This window comes from Phoenix dactylifera, chromosome 12, assembly GCF_051530095.1.
Source record: "Phoenix dactylifera cultivar Ajwa chromosome 12, Ajwa_hap1_PhDact_Kaust_v1.1, whole genome shotgun sequence".
Classification (NCBI taxonomy): Eukaryota; Viridiplantae; Streptophyta; class Magnoliopsida; order Arecales; family Arecaceae; genus Phoenix; species Phoenix dactylifera.
Window position 1 is genome coordinate 1,775,296 of NC_143201.1, and position 21,508 is coordinate 1,796,803.

Genomic DNA, 21,508 nt, shown 5'->3' on the forward strand with positions numbered 1-21,508 from the left:
AAAAAAATGGTTGCTCGGCGATCACTAAAGCTGAAAAAGGGGCTGATTAACACCCACAAAGCTGCAGATATGCTCATTCATATAATAACAGAACATAATTTTACTAATTGCAATCTGATGGTTTTCTAGTTGCAAAAATATTAAAATATGTGAGTCCAAAATGTGATCACAATTCACAGGACAGGAGTAAGGCAAAAGCCACAGAGCCACCCAATGTCAGAAGCACTGGAGTCTGGAACATACACAAGCTACCCACGAGTCAACTCAATATCAATGTGGGTGCTCCGTGCTCCTCATTTCCATTTCCAAAACAAAGTTGTTAGCGTCTTGGTCATAGAAGCTGCTTTGGAAAACAGGGCACTGCTCACTTCTCAGACTGCTTTATATTCTTTCTTCTAAGACCCTTTCCATATGCAGTAGTAAACAAACAAAAAATATTCAGCTTATAAACTGTCTACATGATTATCCAAAGAGATAGATGCATGGTTGGAAATAGCTAAGTGATTGCAATTGCTTTTCTGCTATCATCCTGTTAAAAAGAAAAACAAAACGACATGTTTCAATGCTGTTTGGAAGGGAAATGGAAAGAAAATAAGTTAAAAAAAATGGTTGCTCGGCGATCACTAAAGCTGAAAAAAGGGCTGATTAACACCGACAAAGCTGCAGATATGCTCATTCATGTAATAACAGAACACAATTTTACTAATTGCAATCTGATGGTTTTCTAGTTGCAAAAATAATAAAATATGTGAGTCCAAAATGTGATCACAATTCACAGGACAGGAGTAAGGCAAAAGCCACAGAGCCACCCAATGTCAGAAGCACTGGAACATACACAAGCTACCCACGAGTCAAATCAATATCAATGTGGGTGCTCCGTGCTCCTCATTTCCATTTCCAAAACAAAGTTGTTAGTGTCTTGGTCATAGAAGCTGCTTTGGAAAACAAGGCACTTCTCACTTCTCAGACTGCTTTATATTCTTTCTTCTAAGACCCTTTCCATATGCAGCAGCAAACAAACAAAAAATATTCAGCATATAAACTGTCTACATGATTATCCAAAGAGCTAAGTGATTGCAATTGCTAAGTGATTGCAATTGCTTCTCTGCTATCATCCTGTTAAAAAGAAAAACAAAACGACATGTTTCAATGCTGTTTGGAAGGGAAATGGAAAGAAATAGAAGTATCTACTGTACGAATAGTCGTGTATGACATCATGCGACAATAGATATTTTTAGAATAAGGGCTAAGCACTATTAGACATGTTAGCAATTCAATCGAAACAAACCAAGCTTGGTAGCCTCACTATGAATAGGATTCAACATTGGCCGAGCATTGAGTTGATTGAATTTCATTGTAGGAACTTGAGTTTATGACATCTTCTACAATCTCATCTAGCTCGGCCTCCTCAATATCTACATTGAAATATTACAGTAATTAATAATAAATTCATTCAAAAAATAATAAAAATATAATTAATAAAATATATACCTTTTTTTTCAAACACCCAATCTCGAGTACAAATCAAGGCCTCGGCAATATCCGGTTTAAGTGCACTACGATACTTATCAAGTACTCGCCCACCAATACTAAAAGCAGATTCAGAGGCGACCGTAGATATTGGAATAGTTAGAATATCACGTGCCATAAGAGAAAGTTGAGGATAATGAGACTGCTTGGTTTTCCAAAAGTCAAGAATATCCAAATTGGACCTCCTATCAACTCTAGGCTCATCCAAATATAATTCCAATTGAGACTTCTGTGCAGTAGTCACAAAATCAAAGCTTTCAAATGTATCAAAATCCTACATTATTGAAAAAAATGGAATGAGTTATTTATAAGAAACAATATCATATACAAGTACAATATATTTAATTTAGAAAAAAAAAGTTTTATATTACCTTAAAAGCATATGCTTTTCTACATGCCACAGAAGTTTCAGATGAAGTACCAATCTCCATATCTCCATGAGTTGATGTGCTAGTAGAATGAGTTTTAGAAGAAGCAAGCATATACTGATTAAAGAGAGAAAACATACAATCACGGATGCGCATGCTCTCAGTAGAATCATACCCATTCAACTTCTTATAACAATACTCCACAAACTGAAATTTGTATCGAGGATCCAAAATAACTGCCATGGCCAAGATTAAGCTATGATCTGACCAATACTTTTCAAATTTTCCATACATATGCCGTGTCATTCTTTGTATGAAAGCATCTGTACTCTGCATCTCTTGCCTTAAAGTAAGCTCAATCAAGAAAACTTGAGGAAAATACATGTTTAATGTAGGATATTTAGCTCCAGAGAATAATAAAGTAGCATCATAGAATACACACAACAACTTGCTAATCTTCTCAACTTTACCCCACTCCTCTTCAGATGGACAATGCTTGTAATTAGACTCACTTAATTTCAAATGAAGAAAGGCACGACGGTAAAAGAGAGCACTCTCTAGCATCAGAAAAGTTGAATTCCATCTTGTAGGAACATCTTGCTTTAAGCCTTTTTTACTTTCCAAAGAAACTTGTTTAACACATTCCAAAAATTTTTGTTTCCGAACTTGTGAACCTCTCACATATTTAATACTTTCACGAACTTTGAAGATGGGTTCATCTATCTCCTTTAATCCCTCTTGTACAATTAAGTTAAGAATATGAGCACAACATCGGACATGAAAAAACTCACCATCTGAGTACAGTGCATTATTCAAATTAAGTTGGTTCTTTAGCATGTCAACAAAAACATCATTTACCGATGCATTATCCAAAGTCATGCAATATAATTTCTTTTCAATCCCCCAATCAATCAACAAAGAATGAATTATTTCGCATAAAGATATGCCATTATGTGGAGGAGGCATGAAGCGAAAATTAAGAACTTTCTTTTGTAACACCCATTCTTCATCAATAAAATGGGCAGTTAAACATAAATACCCGTCGGTAGTAATGGAGGTCCACAAATTCGAACTTAAACTTATCCTAGAAGGAATTGAATGTAGCCACAATGCTAATTTTTCCTTCTCTTTTTTATATAATTTCAACAAATCAGCCTTTACAGTATTCCTTGATACTAACTTGGCCTCCTCACAAACATAAGCAAAACAAGATCTAATGCCTTCATACTCAACAAATTGAAATGGCAGATCATGCTTAATAATTGCAAGTGTTAGCAATTCACGAAATTTGTCGGGATTAAACTTAGTAGAACACATTGATATGGCCCCTTGAGATTGTGATAAGATCATCTGTCCTATGTCACGGTTCTTTCTGCAATTCTCTAAATGACGTTTTAGATTTCCGGTCCCAACCTTACCACCAAATGAATATTCTGCACCACATTTTATACACTTGCATTTTGCAGTTGCTTCATTTATATGAAAATATTGATAAACAGAAGAGGTCAACTTTCTTTTACGTTTGCCAAGTGTGGAGTCACGTACAACTGTATTAGAACCTAAAGGCGTCGATTCATTTGCCCTATCATCAACACTCTCTAACTCCATCTATATCATATAATTTAAAATTATATCAGAATACCAATTTAGAAATAAAATGATTAGCTAAAAGAAAAAAAAATATAATTCACTCTTCTATTAGAATCATAAAATGTTACTCTATCTAACATGAAAATGTTTCTTTAGCAGTAGAATGAATCTTCAAAACAACTATAAGTAGTTATGTACAGAGTCTGAAGTCATGATTCCACATGAATCAGAGTAGACGGTTGATATTTATCAAAGGTAGAGAAAGAAAACAGAAAACAGTTTTGATATTGCATCTTATAAACAAATAAGAAAGATTTTCTTAAAACATTAACAGTTAATTGCAAATTACTAACTCCGACATGAACCACGTGACTGACAAGCCAGCATTTGGATTTCGCTATAGCACACAAATACACAATGAAACATACGAGCATCTAGGTACTGGGAGAAGAAACTATCTTGGTCCTCAAACACAAACAACTTCAAGTCAAAGCATCTCAAACAATGAAAATGAGGCAGCGCTATTAATCATAAACGAGCCAGGAAAAAGATTGATTGACTGAAAAGAAAAAAAATTATGGTATCCATATAGAAGTACAAAATTTAATTGAGCAAAGAGGAAAAACAAATATATGAACAAGATTAATTTGTATGATATTAAATCCTATGGAAAGAGGCAACAACTGCACCACCTGTTCACAAAATCCCAAGGCAGAAGCAAAACAGGAGTTACAGCACGGTTAAAATAAGAGAAACAAAGAAAGATTTTTGCTCGGCGGACCAAAAGTAAGTCCATCCATCCCCAGATCTCCTTCCCCAAGGTTAAAAAAATCCAAAAAAAGGCCCTAAGGAAGAGGAGAAAAGAACAAAAGGAAAGAGCAAAGGAAGAGCGAGACGAGAAGGAGGTAGCGGAGCGCTCACATGGCAGTTGCCGAAGAGAATCTTGACGGAGTACTTGTGCGGGGCGGAAGTGGCGGTGCTCTCGTCGCCCCTTTCTTCCGACTACTCTGCGGAGATACTACTGCGAGGAGGAGGAGCCGAGGAGGCCTGCACTGCACGGGGAGGCGGAAGTAGCCGGCACGGGGGAGGAGAGGGCGGAGGTCCGGAGGAGGGGGGAAGAGGGACAGGCAAAGAACTCGGGCGGCGGTAGCGCTAGAGCTAACCCTAACCCTAAAGAGAATGTGGAGTGATGGAGTCTGGGAGTCATGAATAACTGAATCGTGATTCGTGATTCGTGAAATTAGGCAGACGCGGGGAGCTGGACCGACGCGGGGAGCTGGGCCGAGCGGTGAGTTGGGCCGAGCGGTAGCCTGTAGGCCTTGTGGAATATGGGCATGTGGTCTTTATTTCCTTACCTATCAGTCCAAAAATTAAACAGGTTATACGGGTTAAACGGGTCAGACATCTAAAACCCGTATCTGACCCAATTACTAAACAGGTTAAATGGGTCGACCCGTTTACGACCCGAACCCGTTTAGGCCAAACCCAAACCTGTTTATGGTGGGTCGAATACGGGTCGGGTTGGCGGGTCGGGTCATTTTTTGCCACCCCTAGGGCGCTGCCCTTGATCTGCCACCATCTTTGCCTCCCTTCTTACCTAATATCTCGGCATATTGGTGAAAAAACATGAGTGAAATTAGTTTTGACTTCTCTTGCTTGCAGTGATCTTTTCGACCATGTGGAAAATGAGGAATGCACATTTTTTTTCTTGGAAAGCCGCAGCCAAAATCATATGGCTTAGTTTTCTCTAGCATGCATCTTAAAGAAAACAAATCTAAAAATAAGAGATTCTTTCTACTAACATAATTATCAGTTCCATAATTAAAAAAAAAATTATAGTACATACGATATGGCCAAAAATACACACCAAGTAAATTAGTTATTTAGCAAGTCAATACACATATCCAAGTAAATTGATATATAATTTCTAGCAATTTAATACACACTTCCAAACAAATTAATATATAGTTTCTAGAATATCATATTTACTAATGCACACTACATGGCCGGTGATACACACTCGTCGACTTTCTAATACATACTGAAAGCTTTTTTAATACACACTTAGTAATGATCCAATACATACTTGATATATAGTTTTCAAAATATGCTTTTTGTTAGCACACACTACATGATTAAATGATACATGCCAAGCAATTAATCATTTCGTATTAATTATTTTTAAAGTTATGAGATTGACGGACTCTGTTGATAGTACGAGTATTAGCCTTATTTGATTTTTCAGTTTCCTCTTTAAGATGGGCGCTAGAGGAAACACGACAAAATTAACAAGAGTTCCGCTCCATAAGATATTCTATGATGCCCGCCCCATATGATTTTTATTTTCAAAAGTTTATTACCTCAAGCTTGCTATTGCACTCACTTATTTCGTTTTCTAAGATTGGAGTGGTCTTACTAACCAAAAATGATTTCAAGTTTTTCCAAAATTTTTGAAATAATTAATCCGGAATTAACTCAATTTTACGGAGGCCACATACCTTTTATCTTAGTAAAACAAGTGGATTTTCCTCTCTTTCATTAAAAAATAAAAAATGGCAAAATATACATAATCATATTAGATGATCCCTAAATTACCTTAGGATAGTTGAAATTTAAATATAATTCCATTGCAACGAACATAGCCATGGGCTACATAGGCACTTCTTAACCTAAACTTTAGATTAAAAATAAATGTGGCAATTTATAACCCAATTTGCCAACGACCAACTTGTTTTAAGTAAGTTCACATTTGAGATAAGGTCAACTTTTTCAAACCTGTTTATTAAATACTGGTTCAACTTTTTATCACCAACCTATTTAATTAGTTTTAATCTGTTACGTAGTCTATTCGTTTTGCTTCAAATATTTAAAACTTATTTAATCTGTTCGAGATTCACTTAATTTATTTAATCTAATTTGACCTATTCACATAATGGGTTGTGCGAGTTGGGTCTGATTATCTGTTAATAGAACTGAAAGTTTGATCTACTCAAGAAATAGATCGAGTTTAGGTAGATATATTTTTCACCCTACCATCCTGTCTTGCGAACCCAAGGCGACGAGGCTCTGGAGGCAAAGCTGGGCTTGGGCCGGAGGTGGCCCAGTTCCGACTGGAGCCCAGCCACTAACACTCAACCGTCCTGGAGGCTACCTGACGCATTTGCTTCTTCCTGGCCCCCGACCCCTCTCCTCCGCCCTCCGTTGGGCTTCTCTTCCCGTCTCCGGTTCTTGGAGGTAAAAAAAAATTCAGTCCCTTGAAATTCCCCTCAATCCCCATTGGAAAACTCTATTCGGTTTGCCAAATCTTGTCTCCGGCGCTCCCGATCCGTGCTTAGAATCGTCATCTCCGATCCGATCTCCACCTCCTTCGAGGTAATCGCCAGATCCATTATCTCTCTAATTACTTCTTCTCGATTCGAATCAAATTGTTGAATCTTCTAGGTTTGTGATCTTGCCCCCGTAATTCACCAAGATCCGAAGCGATCTAATCCAGATCTGCCCCCCTGTTGGCCCTCTTCTAGGGTTAGGGTTAGCAACAGCTGCAGCGGCAGAGCGATCAAGGGTTAGGGTTGGAGCAGAAGCAATGGAGAAATCTTGCACGCTTCTGATCCACTTCGAAAAGGGCTCCCCGGCCCTTGCGAACGAGATCAAGGAGGCCATGGAGGGAAACGACGTCTCGGCCAAGGTCGACGCCATGAAGAACGCCATCATGCTCCTCCTCAACGGCGAGACCCTCCCCCAGCTCTTCATCACCATCGTCCGCTACGTCCTCCCCTCCGAGGATCACACCATCCAAAAGCTCCTCTTGCACTACCTGGAGATCATCGACAAGACCGACGCCCGCGGCCGCGTCCTCCCGGAGATGATCCTCATCTGCCAGAACCTCCGCAACAACCTCCAGCACCCCAACGAGTACATCCGCGGCGTCACCCTCCGCTTCCTCTGCCGCCTCTCCGAAGCCGAGATTTTGGAGCCCCTCATCCCCTCCATCCTCACTAACCTCGAGCACCGCCACCCTTTCATCCGCCGCCACGCCCTCCTCGCCATCTCCGCCATCTACCGCCTCCCCCAGGGCGAGCATCTCCTCCCCGACGCACCCGATCTGGTCGAGAAGGCCCTCTCCACCGAGCAGGACCTGTCGGCCCGCCGCAACGCCTTCCTCATGCTCATCACCTGCGCCCAGGACCGTGCCGTGAGCTACCTCCTCTCCCACGCTGATCAGGTCCCCGCGTGGGGTGACCTCCTCCAGATGGCCGTCCTCGACCTCATCCGCAAGGTCTGCCGCTCCAACCGAGCCGAGAAGGGGAAGTACATCAAGATCATCATCTCCCTTTTGAACTCCCCCTCCACTGCGGTCATATATGAGTGCGCTGGGACACTTGTCTCCCTGTCATCCGCACCCACTGCTATCCGTGCCGCCGCCAACACCTACTGCCAGCTCCTCCTCTCTCAGAGCGACAACAATGTGAAGCTTATTGTCCTCGACCGGCTCAATGAGCTCAAGTCCTCCCACAGGGACATCATGGTGGAAGTCATCATGGATGTGCTCAGAGCCCTATCAAGTCCGAATCTTGACATCCGCCGCAAGACCTTGAACATTGCATTGGAGCTGATTACCCCGAGGAACATTGACGAGGTGGTGCTCACTCTGAAGAAGGAGGTCGTCAAGACCCAAAGTGGAGAGCTTGAGAAGAATGGAGAGTACAGACAGATGCTGGTTCAAGCCATCCACACATGCGCAGTCAAGTTCCCGGAGGTCGCAAGCACCGTCGTCCATCTCCTGATGGATTTCCTTGGAGACGCCAATGTTGCATCTGCCATAGATGTGGTTCTCTTTGTGCGAGAGATAATCGAGACCAACCCGAAGCTCAGAGTTTCTATAATCACGAGGTTGCTCGATACGTTCTACCAGATTAGGGCTGGACGTGTCTGCTCATGCGCCCTTTGGATCATTGGGGAATACTGCCTCTCATTGTCTGAAGTGGAGAGTGGGATCGCAACAATTAAGCAGTGCCTTGGAGATCTCCCATTCTACACCATCAATGAGGAGGGGGAGGCGACTGATGCGTTGAAGCTGCCCCAACAGGTGAACTCCTTCGTTACTATTTCTTCGAGAAGACCAGTGATTCTGGCAGATGGGACATATGCAACGCAAAGTGCTGCTTCTGAGACTTCTTTTTCTGCCCCCACAATTGTTCCTGGTTCCTTGGCTTCAACTGGAAATTTGAGGTCTTTAATTCTTTCGGGTGACTTCTTCTTAGGGGCAGTTGTTTCTTGCACTCTGACTAAGCTTGTTTTAAGATTGGAGGAGGTCCAGCCATCAAAGGCTGAGGCCAACAAAGCTTGCACCAGCACCTTGTTGATCATGGTCTCCATGCTGCAGTTGGGGCAGTCTTCATCTGTACCCCACCCAATTGATAATGATTCTTATGACAGAATCATGCTCTGCATAAGGCTGCTCTGCAATACTGGTGACGAGGTTAGGAAGATTTGGCTGCAATCATGTCGCCAGAGTTTTGCAAAGATGCTTGCAGAAAAGCAGTTCCGAGAAACAGAGGAGATTAAAGCAGTGGCCCAAATATCTCACACACAGCCTGATGATCTTATTGATTTCTACCATTTGAAGAGTAGAAAGGTAAGGGAATATGAACTCTTTCACATTTCTTAAATCACATATGCACTTATATTGTTACATTTCTTGGTATAGCTATTTATCAACTCTGAGACATCCAACTGACAATTACTTGAAGGTGGCTTTGGAATTTGTAAAGAACTTAAACATTAACTAATAAAAGTGGAATTGATATATGATCTAATACAGAAAGTTCAGTATGACAATGAGACCCTTGTAATTTGTTTATTTTTGGGTAGGTAGTAAACTTATTGAAAACAAGAAAGCAACAGGAACATGTAAACTTGGGGTCTGTTCTAGCAGCCTGCTAAAGAATCTTGAACAAAAATAGTCAAGAGCATAAAAAAAAAATCTCTTAATTTCTGCAATGGGAATAAGTTTCTAGCATAGTATGCCGTACCGTATCGAACCGAACCGAACGTACCGTACTGTACCAAAAAAAACTGCGTTACCATACCGTACCGACATTAACTAGTGTGGCACCGGTACGGGGTCCGGTACCAAGACGGCGAACCTTGGTTTCAATTTTCTTTATAAAAGTCCCTCTCTATTATGAATGTGAGAATAACAACATTTTTTGTGTTATTTAATATTTGACACCTTAAGATTGGATCATGCATCCACATTTCACTGTAAGTAACTTGGAGCTGGTAATCATCCCTTTCTCTGTAAATTTGTTTCTAGAATCCAATGATCTTCATTGAATAGCTATACATTGCAGAGTTAGGAGAGGGTATGACCCAGAAGAAGATTTTGTTGTTTGAGATGCATGTTAGACATAGATTACTTATGAAGATTTGTAGGATGAAATGAGATGATGTATTTATTAGACAAGGATACGATTCGAATCATGAAGAGAAGAACTCTCTTAAAGTGAAATCTAGTGTGATTTAATCAAAGGAATTACATTTCAGTTTTCAAATTCGCCTATTTGGAAACAGAATATTTCACTCAACTTAAAAGCATGATCAAACCGTGTAATAGGAGTTCTTAGTTTTGGAAGTTGCCGGAAGGAGAGTCCTTGTTCCATACATAATGTACTTAAATGGATATGTTCAAGGATGTGTAATTGATTTAAGCAGGCTATTTTGCTATAATAATGTATGAGCTTTGGTGTTAGGCATAGATATGGGGTGCAAAACTATTTGATCCTGAGAAAGTGTCCAAGAGCAAGACTAAATGGATTTGGTTGTATGAACATCATTGCTTCTCTTTTTATGTATGCATTAATTTTAACACTATCTTTAGGCCATAAAGAATTTGTCATTATTAAGCTGTTGTTCTATGACCCACAAAAGAAACATATCTGGATTCATCAAAATATAAATCCATATAGACCTAAGTTAAGATCATATATGCCTTTCAAGTTAAAATCCGATATTTTTATGTTTCTTCTATATGCTATAGTTATTAAGTGGACTCTAGGTAGAAAAAGAAAATAAAGAGTATTTTTTTTAGGTATTTGGTTATTAAGGATCACTAAAATAGTCTCATTAATTCCTGAAGTATTATAAATACTAGTAGATGACACTATGATATAGTAGGCTATCTGAAATAGATCAAATTAATAGATTGTGTCTCATGCATATCCTTTTTAAAATTTAATAATTCAAAAGAAGAAAAAGAAAAAAAGGGAACATGTTGATTATATTAAAGTTAGGAGGCACAAAAATTTATAGTTTGTTATGGGTAGGTACACTATTGCTGATATAATAACTTCTATAAGAAATGCTGACACGAATAAAAAAGGGGAGCGGTTCCAATGGCATCTACGAATATCACCAAAAACATTGTTAAAATACTTCTATGAGAATGTTTTATTGAAAATGTTCGGAAACATCAGGAAAATTAAAAAAAAAAATTCTTGGTTTCAAACTTGTGACATAGAAAGACTAGGAAAGGAATAGCTAGAACCGTTTTAAAGTGGATCAGCTGACCTGGTTTTTGAATTTATTCCAACTATCAACTAATTCCTAATCAGAGGTTCTACATTTTTAAAATTTTAAGGAGACTAGTTTTACTTTGGCTGTTATTATGTCTGTTCCATTAAAAGCTAAAACTACCTGAAAGACACTATTCTTTTCAATGTGGTGAAAGGAAAGGAATATCTAAAGTGGAAATAGTTTTTCAAGAATTGCTAGTTTTAGTCTTAAAGGAAAGAAATGGAATATCTAAAGTGGAAATAGTTTTACAAGAATTTCTAGTTTTAGTCTTAAAGGCATTATCTTTGACAACTTGGTGAAAGGCTGCTGAATTCCCACTTAAAAATTGGTTGGCTGGTGAGTCGAACATCATGAGGTTCTTTAAAGTGATAACCACTTCAATGCTAGTATGTGTTTGATGCTGGAGGGTGCCACATAAACATTTGCAGGATACGTGAATTAGTTTAGAGTGATGAAGGTGCTGAGCTGGGGGCAATTGAGTCTATTAATCCATTGTGAAGCTTTGCGGTGCTTGTTATATTTGCATTGTAATACTGTTTTACACATGGTTCTCCATATATCAAGAAAGTTGTCTGGCTCATTTCTGTGAAGTATTTTATATCTCAGGGCTATTATCATGAAATTTTTGAAGGATAGATTGCACTTAGGGAAAAGACATGGTTTCTGCATTGAGATTGCATTGTGTATTGTAAATATTTGATAGACCTGGCACAAGGGGCCACCAGAAACAATATAAAATATAGACCATTGATCTTGGTACATGTCGAAAGTTGCATGTAGGGAAATGGGAACAACTCATCAACTAGAATTTTGTCTTATGTATGTGAAGAACACTATTTGGCTTGTCTGATAGTACATATCAATTAGATAGAAAATATAATCTGGGGTATACTGCAATAAGTTAACTAATTTTCTTTCTTGGTTTGAAGTTGATTCACAATCACTTTAATATGTTACAATGTACTTAAAAGCTACCCTTTTTTATTTGCTTGTCTGAGGTAAGTCTATGACAATACTATGTTCTTTAAGATGATAAAAGAAAGTTTAATACTCTAATTCATGAATCTCTTACTTTATTTCAAAATCTGTAATATGGTAACTGACTATTGATTATACTGTAAGACTTTTGGGTGGTGCATCCATAAAGATCCAGACTTGGGTAATTATAGTGTGTGTGGGTCTTTCTCCCTCTCAAAAAAGGAAAAAATACTGTAATATTCTTTTTATTTAAATGATTGTACAAAATGTTAATTTTTCCACTTATAAGACTTTAGCTGTGCCACTTTCGTGCTATTATTTGTTTACTGGAACCAACTACAACTGCACTGTGAAGGATTTCTTTTCATATTTTGTGCTTTTGGCACCTTCTGTTTACAGGGTATGAGCCAGCTTGAATTAGAGGATGAGGTTCAAGATGATTTAAAACGTGCGACTGGAATGTTTATGAAGGATGGAAATGATGCAAACAGATTGAATCGTATTCTGCAACTCACAGGATTTAGTGATCCTGTGTATGCTGAAGCATATGTGACTGTCCATCATTACGACATTGTTCTTGATGTTACAGTCATTAACCGAACAAAAGAGACTCTTCAGAATTTGTGTTTGGAATTGGCAACCATGGGGGACCTCAAACTTGTAGACCGCCCACAGAACTATACACTAGCACCAGAGTCAAGCAAGCAAATTCGAGCCAATATCAAGGTCTCATCAACAGAAACAGGAGTTATATTTGGTAACATTGTTTATGAGACTTCAAATGTGCTCGAGCGAACTGTTGTTGTCCTAAATGACATTCACGTTGACATCATGGACTACATATCTCCTGCTACCTGTGCTGATGTGGCATTTAGAAGTATGTGGGCAGAATTTGAATGGGAAAACAAGGTATGTCATATGTCTTCTCAAATTTTGATTCATATGGATGCTAGCTTTATATCAGACCATAGCTATGTTATCTGGAAATTATATGAAGCAATGCAGAGCATTAGTATAATCATTTATGTTATGTAATAGTAATGTGTATTTTAATTATTCAGGATTTTCAAATGTATTTGGAGCCTTTTCTTGTATATTCGGACTTTCTTTTGAATTTTACCCAAGGAACACCTAGTATCAGTTTCTGGATTGGATTTACATTGTTATTACACAGTTTATGTTTACTAACATATTCGACATGCTTAATATTTTCCCATCTTCCCAAAATGTTATGTAGATTTTAAGTGCATAGTTGGTATATGACTGCGGGCTGCATATGTGCATTTACTCTTAAGATTTGGAAATGATGCATTGGAGGACATGGTGGATTTCATTTTCAACTCTTAGTGGTGACTAAGAAAAATGTGGACTTCTTGCAAAGGGGTGTGGGAGCTGAGTAACCTCTTCATGGGAAATCCTTCTGCAGTCTCTTCATTTCTTTTGGCCTGGGCCTGTATTCTGTTCTCATTGTTTAATATCTTGACTGAGCGAGGACAGCTTTGTTCAGTTTCAGATGATGGTTTTTCTCTGTTTCTAATGCAGGAAAATCGTTACCTTCACAGTGCCTTAATAATATATTATCTCAACCAAATGGCATGGAGGAGGTTCTTCCAATTTCAAATAAGTAGATCCTATGTGTATCTACCTATGTATCTCTGTATGTGTGTGAATTTATTTGTGTTAATACACATGAGAGCCTTTTTGCATACATATATTATGACCTGATTTTGTTTTATGATTCTCGTTTCCTAATTCAAGAAGGCTACAGTCACAATTTATATAAACAAAGAATAGTGAGGAAACCCATATTTCTTCTAGCTGACTGCTCCTCATTTTGCCTCAAATCTCCATTTAACTTATGTGAATTATATTTTGCTTTATAGCCAGTGCCCCTTATCTTTAATAGCATTTAATTGCACTGCGAAACATCTTCTGTTCTTGCGAATGAATAATTAATGAATGGTATTGTTCTGGTTTGCATTTCAGGTGGCAGTGAACACTGTAATTCAGGGTGAAAAGGAATTTTTGAATCACATCATCAAGTCAACAAACATGAAGTGTCTTACTCCACCGTAAGTTCTGAATCCATCAACATGTTACATGTACATATATACATATATGTATAAAATAGAAAATGAAATCAAATTATAATGCGATGAATTACTTGGTGTTTCTCCTTTTAGGTATGGTTTTCTCCATATCCGAACTAATATTATTCTTGTTTGCATTTTCAATGCCATTGTTTGCAGTTCTGCATTGGAGGGGGAATGTGGCTTTCTTGCAGCTAATTTGTATGCAAAGAGTGTCTTTGGAGAGGATGCTTTGGTGAATGTCAGTGTTGAGAAACAGGCAGATGGGAAGCTTAGTGGTTACATTAGGATAAGAAGCAAGACGCAAGGTATTGCCCTCAGTTTAGGGGACAAGATCACACTCAAACAGAAGGGAAGCAGTTAGCTGAGAAATCTCATCCGTCAAATCTCTTTTTAATCATCCTCTCGTACTGCATTTTTATTTTTAAGTTTTTGCCGGTTTTCACATTCAGTAATCTTCCCACCACCCTATGCTGCCTTTGTATGCTTATGGGTTAGTAATAGTATCATGAGGGCCAGCATTTGTCTCTCGCTTAGCTTTGCTTGTAGTACATGTATATGGGAACATAATTCTATGTCTGTTTAGCTCAAGGAGGTTTCTTTTTTGAAAGTCTGCGAGCACAAATCGGACCAAATCAGCCATTATGTTGAAGGCGGCCTGTATACGTTGGGGGACCTATTCATTTATATGAATTGCGTCTATGAAATTTTATAACTAGGAATTTTTGATCACTCACATGTCTTTGGATCACGTCTTCTTTCATTGTCAAACAATTTTGTAGATTGATGATCTCTACATTAGCTTGAAAAGCTACACGTATAGCTAATAAGCTATGGGCGTCACCAGGAATTGGGCGTCAATTCATGAGTGGTCTAGGGCAGGCCAAGGGAGCAAATTCTGATGGGGGCACGAGGCCAAAGAGCTAGGTAGATCCGATATTGATGAATTAATGCTTTCTGACAAAGGTGATCTGTTTATGTTTTCATGTCCTTACGGTGCATGACCCTGTGTCCCTGACCCCCATTTTGGATGAGATTCAAGGTATTTTCGGCTGTCGTAAATCTAGGCATTCTGCTTCTTGTACTTATAAACTGATTTGTATTAGGTTGGGCTCTCCTCAAATGCATAGATGATGCCATACGAGATTGGACCGGGTTTTGCCACTCGTTCGGCCATACTTTCGCCAACCATTTCACCCAATTTGCTCCTGAACATGTCTCTTACAATCCAGAGGTCAGATTATAGTGAAAACACTCACTGAATTATTAAAAAAAAAATGTGCTATTCACAAATTTTATGATTCGTTCACGTGTCATATGCAATATATTTACAAAATACTTGAGGACTGCAAATTAAGGATGCTGTTTGTTATTCTTGATGATGCTGTTTGTACTATCTTCCATTGTCCTTGCCTCTTGTACCTGCTTCTTTTTTTTTTTTTATGAAGAAGAGAGATATATGAATGCATCAATAATGAAGAAGAGAAATATAAGTGGCACGCCCGCCTGCCGCTAGCATTGTGGGCCTCCACGAACTCCGGAGAGCTTCTCTCCATGGTGGAGCTGGAGAAGGAAAGAATGGCTGGTAATAGTAGTAGGAGGCGGAGGGAAGAAATAGAGGAAGCCATTTGTATCTCTTAAGTTTGGTTTGCTGGTTAGCCAGTTAGCTACAAGAAGAATATAGAGATTGAAGAGGAGGAGGAATATGGGTTTGCTTTAGATCTGTTTGGAGTACTAAGTAATCATGTATGCAGCTTAATTAGTTTACGTCTGCTTTCTTTTGTTCCAAGTTCTTCATTGGTGGCTTGAGGTATGGAGTGTTTGATCTCATTCCTTTGGAACGTTTCATGCACTTATGGGACGGATTGTTTAGAATGCAAACAAGACAGCGGACTAGCACAATGACGCCAACGGTCGGTCAATGGATAAGGTCGAGTGCAAGAAAAGTCCTTCCAGTTCAGCTCCTGGGGGCACGTAGGACTGCCGTGGATTCCTCTCCTATTGCTGTTGTCTTTTTTCTTTTCCTTTTTCTTTCGAATTCTAAATGATGGGCACATACGATATTTGTATGTTACTATGTATCCATCTATATGGGTGTTTGTTTGCATTATGAGACTGTTTGATTGATAAGTTTTACTAAAATAAGTTTATATAAAATTTAAAATTAATAGGTTCGGCAAAAATAGTTGTTCGGACGTATATTTTCGATAAAATTTGTTTCGGCAAAATTAGTAAATTCACAAAGCCTAGAAAATCAGTTGTTCCGGTCAGATTTAGTTTTCAATATACTGAATCATCAGAAGATAATAAATTTAATGTGCGCCTTTTTATTATGAAATTTAATGACAGATTTTTCCTTCACTTAACTTAATTTACAGTGCTTTAAATGAACAATTTACAATCTTCACGGATGAAAGAAGCGAAAAGAAACAGCTTGAGGAGTATTATAATTAATTAATCTAATATGGCCGGACCCCAACGTAGTTGCCGGGCGGGTGATACTCGCAGGCGGCGAAGGTGTCCCCGGTGTCGCACAGGATCCTGGCGCACCCGAGCCGCTCCGTGGTGCGCCACACCACCTGGGTGTAGTGGGTGCAGTCCGGCCCGGAGCAGGAATTGGTCTTGTAGTCGTACCACTGCTTCTCCCCCACCCAGGCCGCCACCACGTCCGTCGTGCTCCACCGCCGCCCGGCCCCCCAGAAGATGTTCTCCCCGTAGGCAAACCCCGGGGAGTGAACCAGCCGGCAGTCCCGGCGGCGCCGGGCCGCGTAGGCCTTGGCGACTTTGGCGAGCTTCGGGTCCCACGACAGCGGCGGCACGCCCACCTGCCGCCTCGCAGCATTGTGGGCTGCCACGAACTGGGACACGGTCGCCGCCGGCGAGATTCTCTCGAGGCTGGCGTTGTCTGTGGACGCACCGTTGGTTGCTGAAGGAAGGCCAAAGGTGGCGGTGGAGATGGAGAGGATGAATATTGGTAGCAGGAGGAGTGGAAGGAGGCGGGGGGACCAAGAACAGGAAGCCATTTGTCTCTATTCGTTTGGCTAGCTTGTGTGCCACTTACCTAAGGGAATATGAAATGGGTTTTGATGGCGATGGAGATGGAGATGGTTTGGTTTTATAGGGGTTTTGATATGATTGGATTAAGTTATTAGATGTATAACTTAATCAGCTTAACTATGCTTGTTTACTTGTTTTCTTTAGTTCTAAGATCTCTATTGTTGGTGGCTTAAGGTGGGGAATGTTTGATTAATGGGATTGTTTAACCGAGTAAACTGGAGGGCATGCAAGACGAGTGTAAGAGAAGTAATTGCAAAGGAATTATTCTTTGGAGGGCATGCATGACGAGTTGCGTGTACAGGTGAGTTTTTAGTTTTTTTTTCTGCTTTTTTCAAAAACTAAGTTTTAGTTTGACTTTTTTTTATTGTTTTTGGTGCAATTGCGGCTCACATTCTGTGGGTGTGAGTACAATCAATAAAATTATAAAAAAAAAAGATTACACAAGGGATCAGATACAGACACATGGTTTTTCCGGATAGCCTCCAGAATGGTGAGCCGCATAAGATGCAATCCAGTCAGCAGCACCTTTCGCTTTCATGTAGAATGTGCGGTCTGATCGGAGATACACTCTCCTAGAAGTATACAGATGTCGTGGAGAGGCGGCCTTCCGCCAGTAGCGCATTTTGGACCTCGATTCTACTCGATTATCGTGGCTGAATCCCTTTAAAAAAAATGCGGTTCGCACCCAACATAAGCATGTCATGGATAATGTCTTCTCATGCAGCTTTGAGCTCGGCACTGACGACAGACATGTTAAAGATCCACCGTCCTTCGACTGCCACAAACTGACGTCATGGTCTCTGATAACAAATTTTACACTTCCACTACTTTCTTTCTCGTCAACACTATTGTCAAAGTTTATCCCGAAAAAAAGCTAAGGGGTGAGGGCCCGTGGCGTGGCGATTCCTTCTTTGTGCAGGGCCTGAATCACGGGGACGCCGACGGCCAGGATTGCGGGAGCCTCAAGACAGCATTAGCGACGGAGTGCGGCCATTGCTTTTCCTGTCCTCGGAAGCAAACAGCGTCGGTTGCGGGATTACCGGCGACCTCCAGTTCCATACGGCAAACATATCTAATTTTATCATGGCGACCTTCTCCAGAATACGAATACACGGCTTGAAAAAGGTGTGCGGTCCTTGTCGGCATAGTTGATGCCGAAAGGAAGCGAAATAAGCCTAGCCTGACCGGTGTTACCGGCTAGAATGGATCCGCGTGAATTAAATGAAAGCAAAGGAGTGTTTTATAGAAGAAAAAAAACACTTCATCGATTGTAAAAGAAATTATATATACGAAAAATGAAGGGCAATTCTAATGACATATTAAACACTTTATCGTGGATCAAATTATCCATTGTATATCTAATGATATATTTACTTGATACAATAGCCAAATTATATGTACCAAGAGAAAGGATAACATCCTAGATGATGGTAGAATTGAGGTCGGGCTTAACACGAGAAGGGCCTTTTTGATGTGTTTCTTTACCCTCCATCTACTAATAAATACCTATAACTTTGTTTCTAGGCAATACATGCATTACTCAATTTGATATACTAATTTATTTGTCGTAGATTTGGTACAATACTCTGAGTATATCAAATTGAGTATCGGATATACCAAGGTGCTAAAGAAGTAGTTCATCTTCTTCCAAAATTCACTATTAGTCTAGATGAGTGCAAAAAAAACTTTCTACCATGTCTTTCAAGACTCACCACCACCTTCATATCATTTTCTTCTACTACCTCGACTATTACCATATGCGGCCCCTTGCAAACAATCACCTTGCTCTTCTCAAATCTTCGCCTCGTCCTCATGTCCACCTCGTCCTCTCCTTCCCTACTTCAATAGGGAGTGGACGCAAGTGCTTATATCAGTCTTTTGGTAGATAAAAGGGTAGAAAAAATATGTTCATAGAAAGGCATGCATGCATCACAATATTATTATATGTGTCGTCTGCTAAAAGGTGTATATTAGAGACCACTATGGTATGATGATAGCGGCGGGGGGTTGGCGCACCCTCGCCCTGATCGCCATTGAGGTGGAGCTTCAAGCCGCTTGCGAGGGCATCTCCTTTGCGAGGAAAATTCTTGAAGCATATAAGGTCCACCTCGAGGGAGATTCTCCTATGGTGATCGATTGGATATGGAGAGTGGACCGTTACAGGGATGATCACCCATTGCTCAGTAAGACTCGCAGACTGATCAGGGAGATAGAGTCCTTCCATACAGCATATGTATTTCGAAAGGCAAACAGAGCTGCAGATTGAGTTGCCTCCTTCGTTGCTCGGCACTTCAGAGAATTTATCTAGACCACGACCGCAGAGATTCTGTCTTCCTTATATCATTTTCTTGCTTTTGACTTTTCTAGCTGTACCCATTTAAGAGCTATATGAAATGATAGTTTTACCAAAAAAAAAAAAAAAAAAGAAAAAAAAGTGTATATCAGAGAATAAATATATAGCAAAGGCTGATGGCATGTCCTCCAAAATTCACCACCAACTATGCCTACCCTGCCTCATGTGCCGCCTCATAGACGTCGTCATTTTCTTCGTGCCTCTCTTCCTCATTTTCTCATCGGGTGCACCTCATTTTTATTACCTGCCTCCTTCTTTACTACCATTTCTGATGTCATCCTTTTCCATGAGCCCCACCTTCACTTCATTGATGATGTTGCCGCTACTTTTCCCCCTTGCCTCCCACACCTCATATGGACTCTTATTTTTTACCTACATACATACATACATACATACGGCAAGCAATTTAATCTCATACATACATACATACTCTCTCTCTCTCTCTCTCTCTCACACACACACACACACACACACACACACACACACACACACACACACACACATATATATATATGTATGTATGTATGTATATTATTTGTTTGGCAAAATCGATTATGAAGTGAATTTTCTTTTGCAAAATTCATCATGGAAAGTGGGGAGGTGCCTTTGGCACTCCAAGATATCTTTTTTTCTGATTTTTTTGCTTGTTGTATGTATGTATATATATATATATATATATATATATATATATATATATATATATATATATATATATATTATTTTTTCCCCCTTGCCTCCCACACCTCATGGACTCTTATTTTTTACCTACATACAAACATACATACATACGACAAGCAATTTGATCTCATACATACATACATACATACACACATACATATATATATATATACACACACACATACACGTACATACACACACGCACATACACGTACACACACACACACACATATATATATATATATATATATATATGTATGTACGTACGTATGTATGTATATTATTTTTTTTGGTACAATCAATTATGAAGTGAATTTTCTTTTGCAAAATCCATCATGGAAAGTGGGGTGCGTCATTTTATGAGTATTTACCGTAGACACTGCATTCCACTAGGACCCCAAGAGAAGCTGCACAAGTGCAGAAGAAGCATTGGGGTAAATGATTGATGGGGTGCTCTTTTGAGCCCCAATGCCTATTTTACTGGTACCTGTACCTTTCCAACCAAATGCTCGAAGATACCAAATGCCTATTTTCCGATGCCATGTCCCTCGGTGGTGCTTAGAAGCTAATAGAAGTCAAACTAAAAATAAAAATAAATAAAAAGAACGATGGCGTTATCATTTCCTAATCCAAACCTCTATCAAATGTCATACATCGTTAGGTTTATTAGGTAGGCTTGACTTATACGTCCCAGCGTAATCTACTCGTGTTTGGTAGGCTTGGACCAAGCCAAGTTTGATTTAGTGTGGGCCGATCAAAATGGTGGCAAAATATGGCTAGATTCGGTCTGGATACGTGTGGTTGGTCTTACTCTTTTATGAGTTACACTTCATCATAGATTCGGTCTCAATATGCACAGTTGGTCTCTTATAAGTTACATTTCGTCATCCAATTTTAGACTTATTTTGCTACTAAAGGCGCAAATAAGCCAAATAGCTTGCAAGTTGCTCGAGTTTGGCTTGAGTCCAAATTTGACTTGGCTCAACTCAATTATTTCTGAGCTTATTTCGAGCTTGAATAACTCGAATACTTTTTTGAGTCGAACTTGAATAGCAAAATACTCGACTTAAAGGCTCGTAAACCTGATTGAATATATATTTTTAATAATATTATATTATATTTATAATATATATTATTACTATAATAATTTAAAATATAATATAATGCTATATTTTGTTTTAACAATATTTTTTAATTATGATCAACGTTCGACGTCGAGTTCAAGTATAACTTAGTTAATATTTGAATCGGAACGAGTTGATATTGAATATTATTTATTTTTGATGAAG

At 39.3% G+C, this 21,508-nt stretch overlaps 2 protein-coding genes across 5 annotated transcripts; one reads left to right on the forward strand and one right to left on the reverse strand.

Annotated features, from left to right (window-relative positions):
• Positions 1-6,442: 6,442 nt before the first annotated feature.
• LOC103715612 (coatomer subunit beta-1-like) lies at positions 6,443-14,863 on the forward strand. Of its 4 annotated transcripts, XR_005513241.3 has the most exons (6): positions 6,634-6,860; positions 6,930-9,123; positions 12,441-12,950; positions 13,584-13,698; positions 14,028-14,113; positions 14,291-14,863. XR_005513241.3 is itself a non-coding variant. In XM_039129845.3 (5 exons), exons 2-5 carry the CDS (start codon positions 7,072-7,074, stop codon positions 14,493-14,495), a joined length of 2,853 nt encoding a protein of 950 aa, XP_038985773.3. In that variant the 5' UTR covers positions 6,443-6,860; positions 6,930-7,071; the 3' UTR covers positions 14,496-14,863. The 4 variants fall into 4 exon arrangements, 3 of the variants coding, with proteins under 3 accessions (XP_038985773.3, XP_038985775.3, XP_038985774.3); XM_039129845.3 differs by lacking the exon at positions 13,584-13,698 and having other exon boundaries at positions 6,443-6,860; XM_039129847.3 differs by lacking the exon at positions 13,584-13,698 and having other exon boundaries at positions 6,536-6,860; positions 6,961-9,123.
• A 1,575-nt stretch (positions 14,864-16,438) lies between these two features.
• Positions 16,439-17,379, reverse strand: LOC103715613 (pathogenesis-related protein PRMS-like). Its single transcript, XM_008803296.6, has one exon. The coding sequence runs from the start codon at positions 17,152-17,154 to the stop codon at positions 16,591-16,593; it is 564 nt and encodes a 187-aa protein (XP_008801518.1). The 5' UTR covers positions 17,155-17,379; the 3' UTR covers positions 16,439-16,590.
• Positions 17,380-21,508: the final 4,129 nt, after the last annotated feature.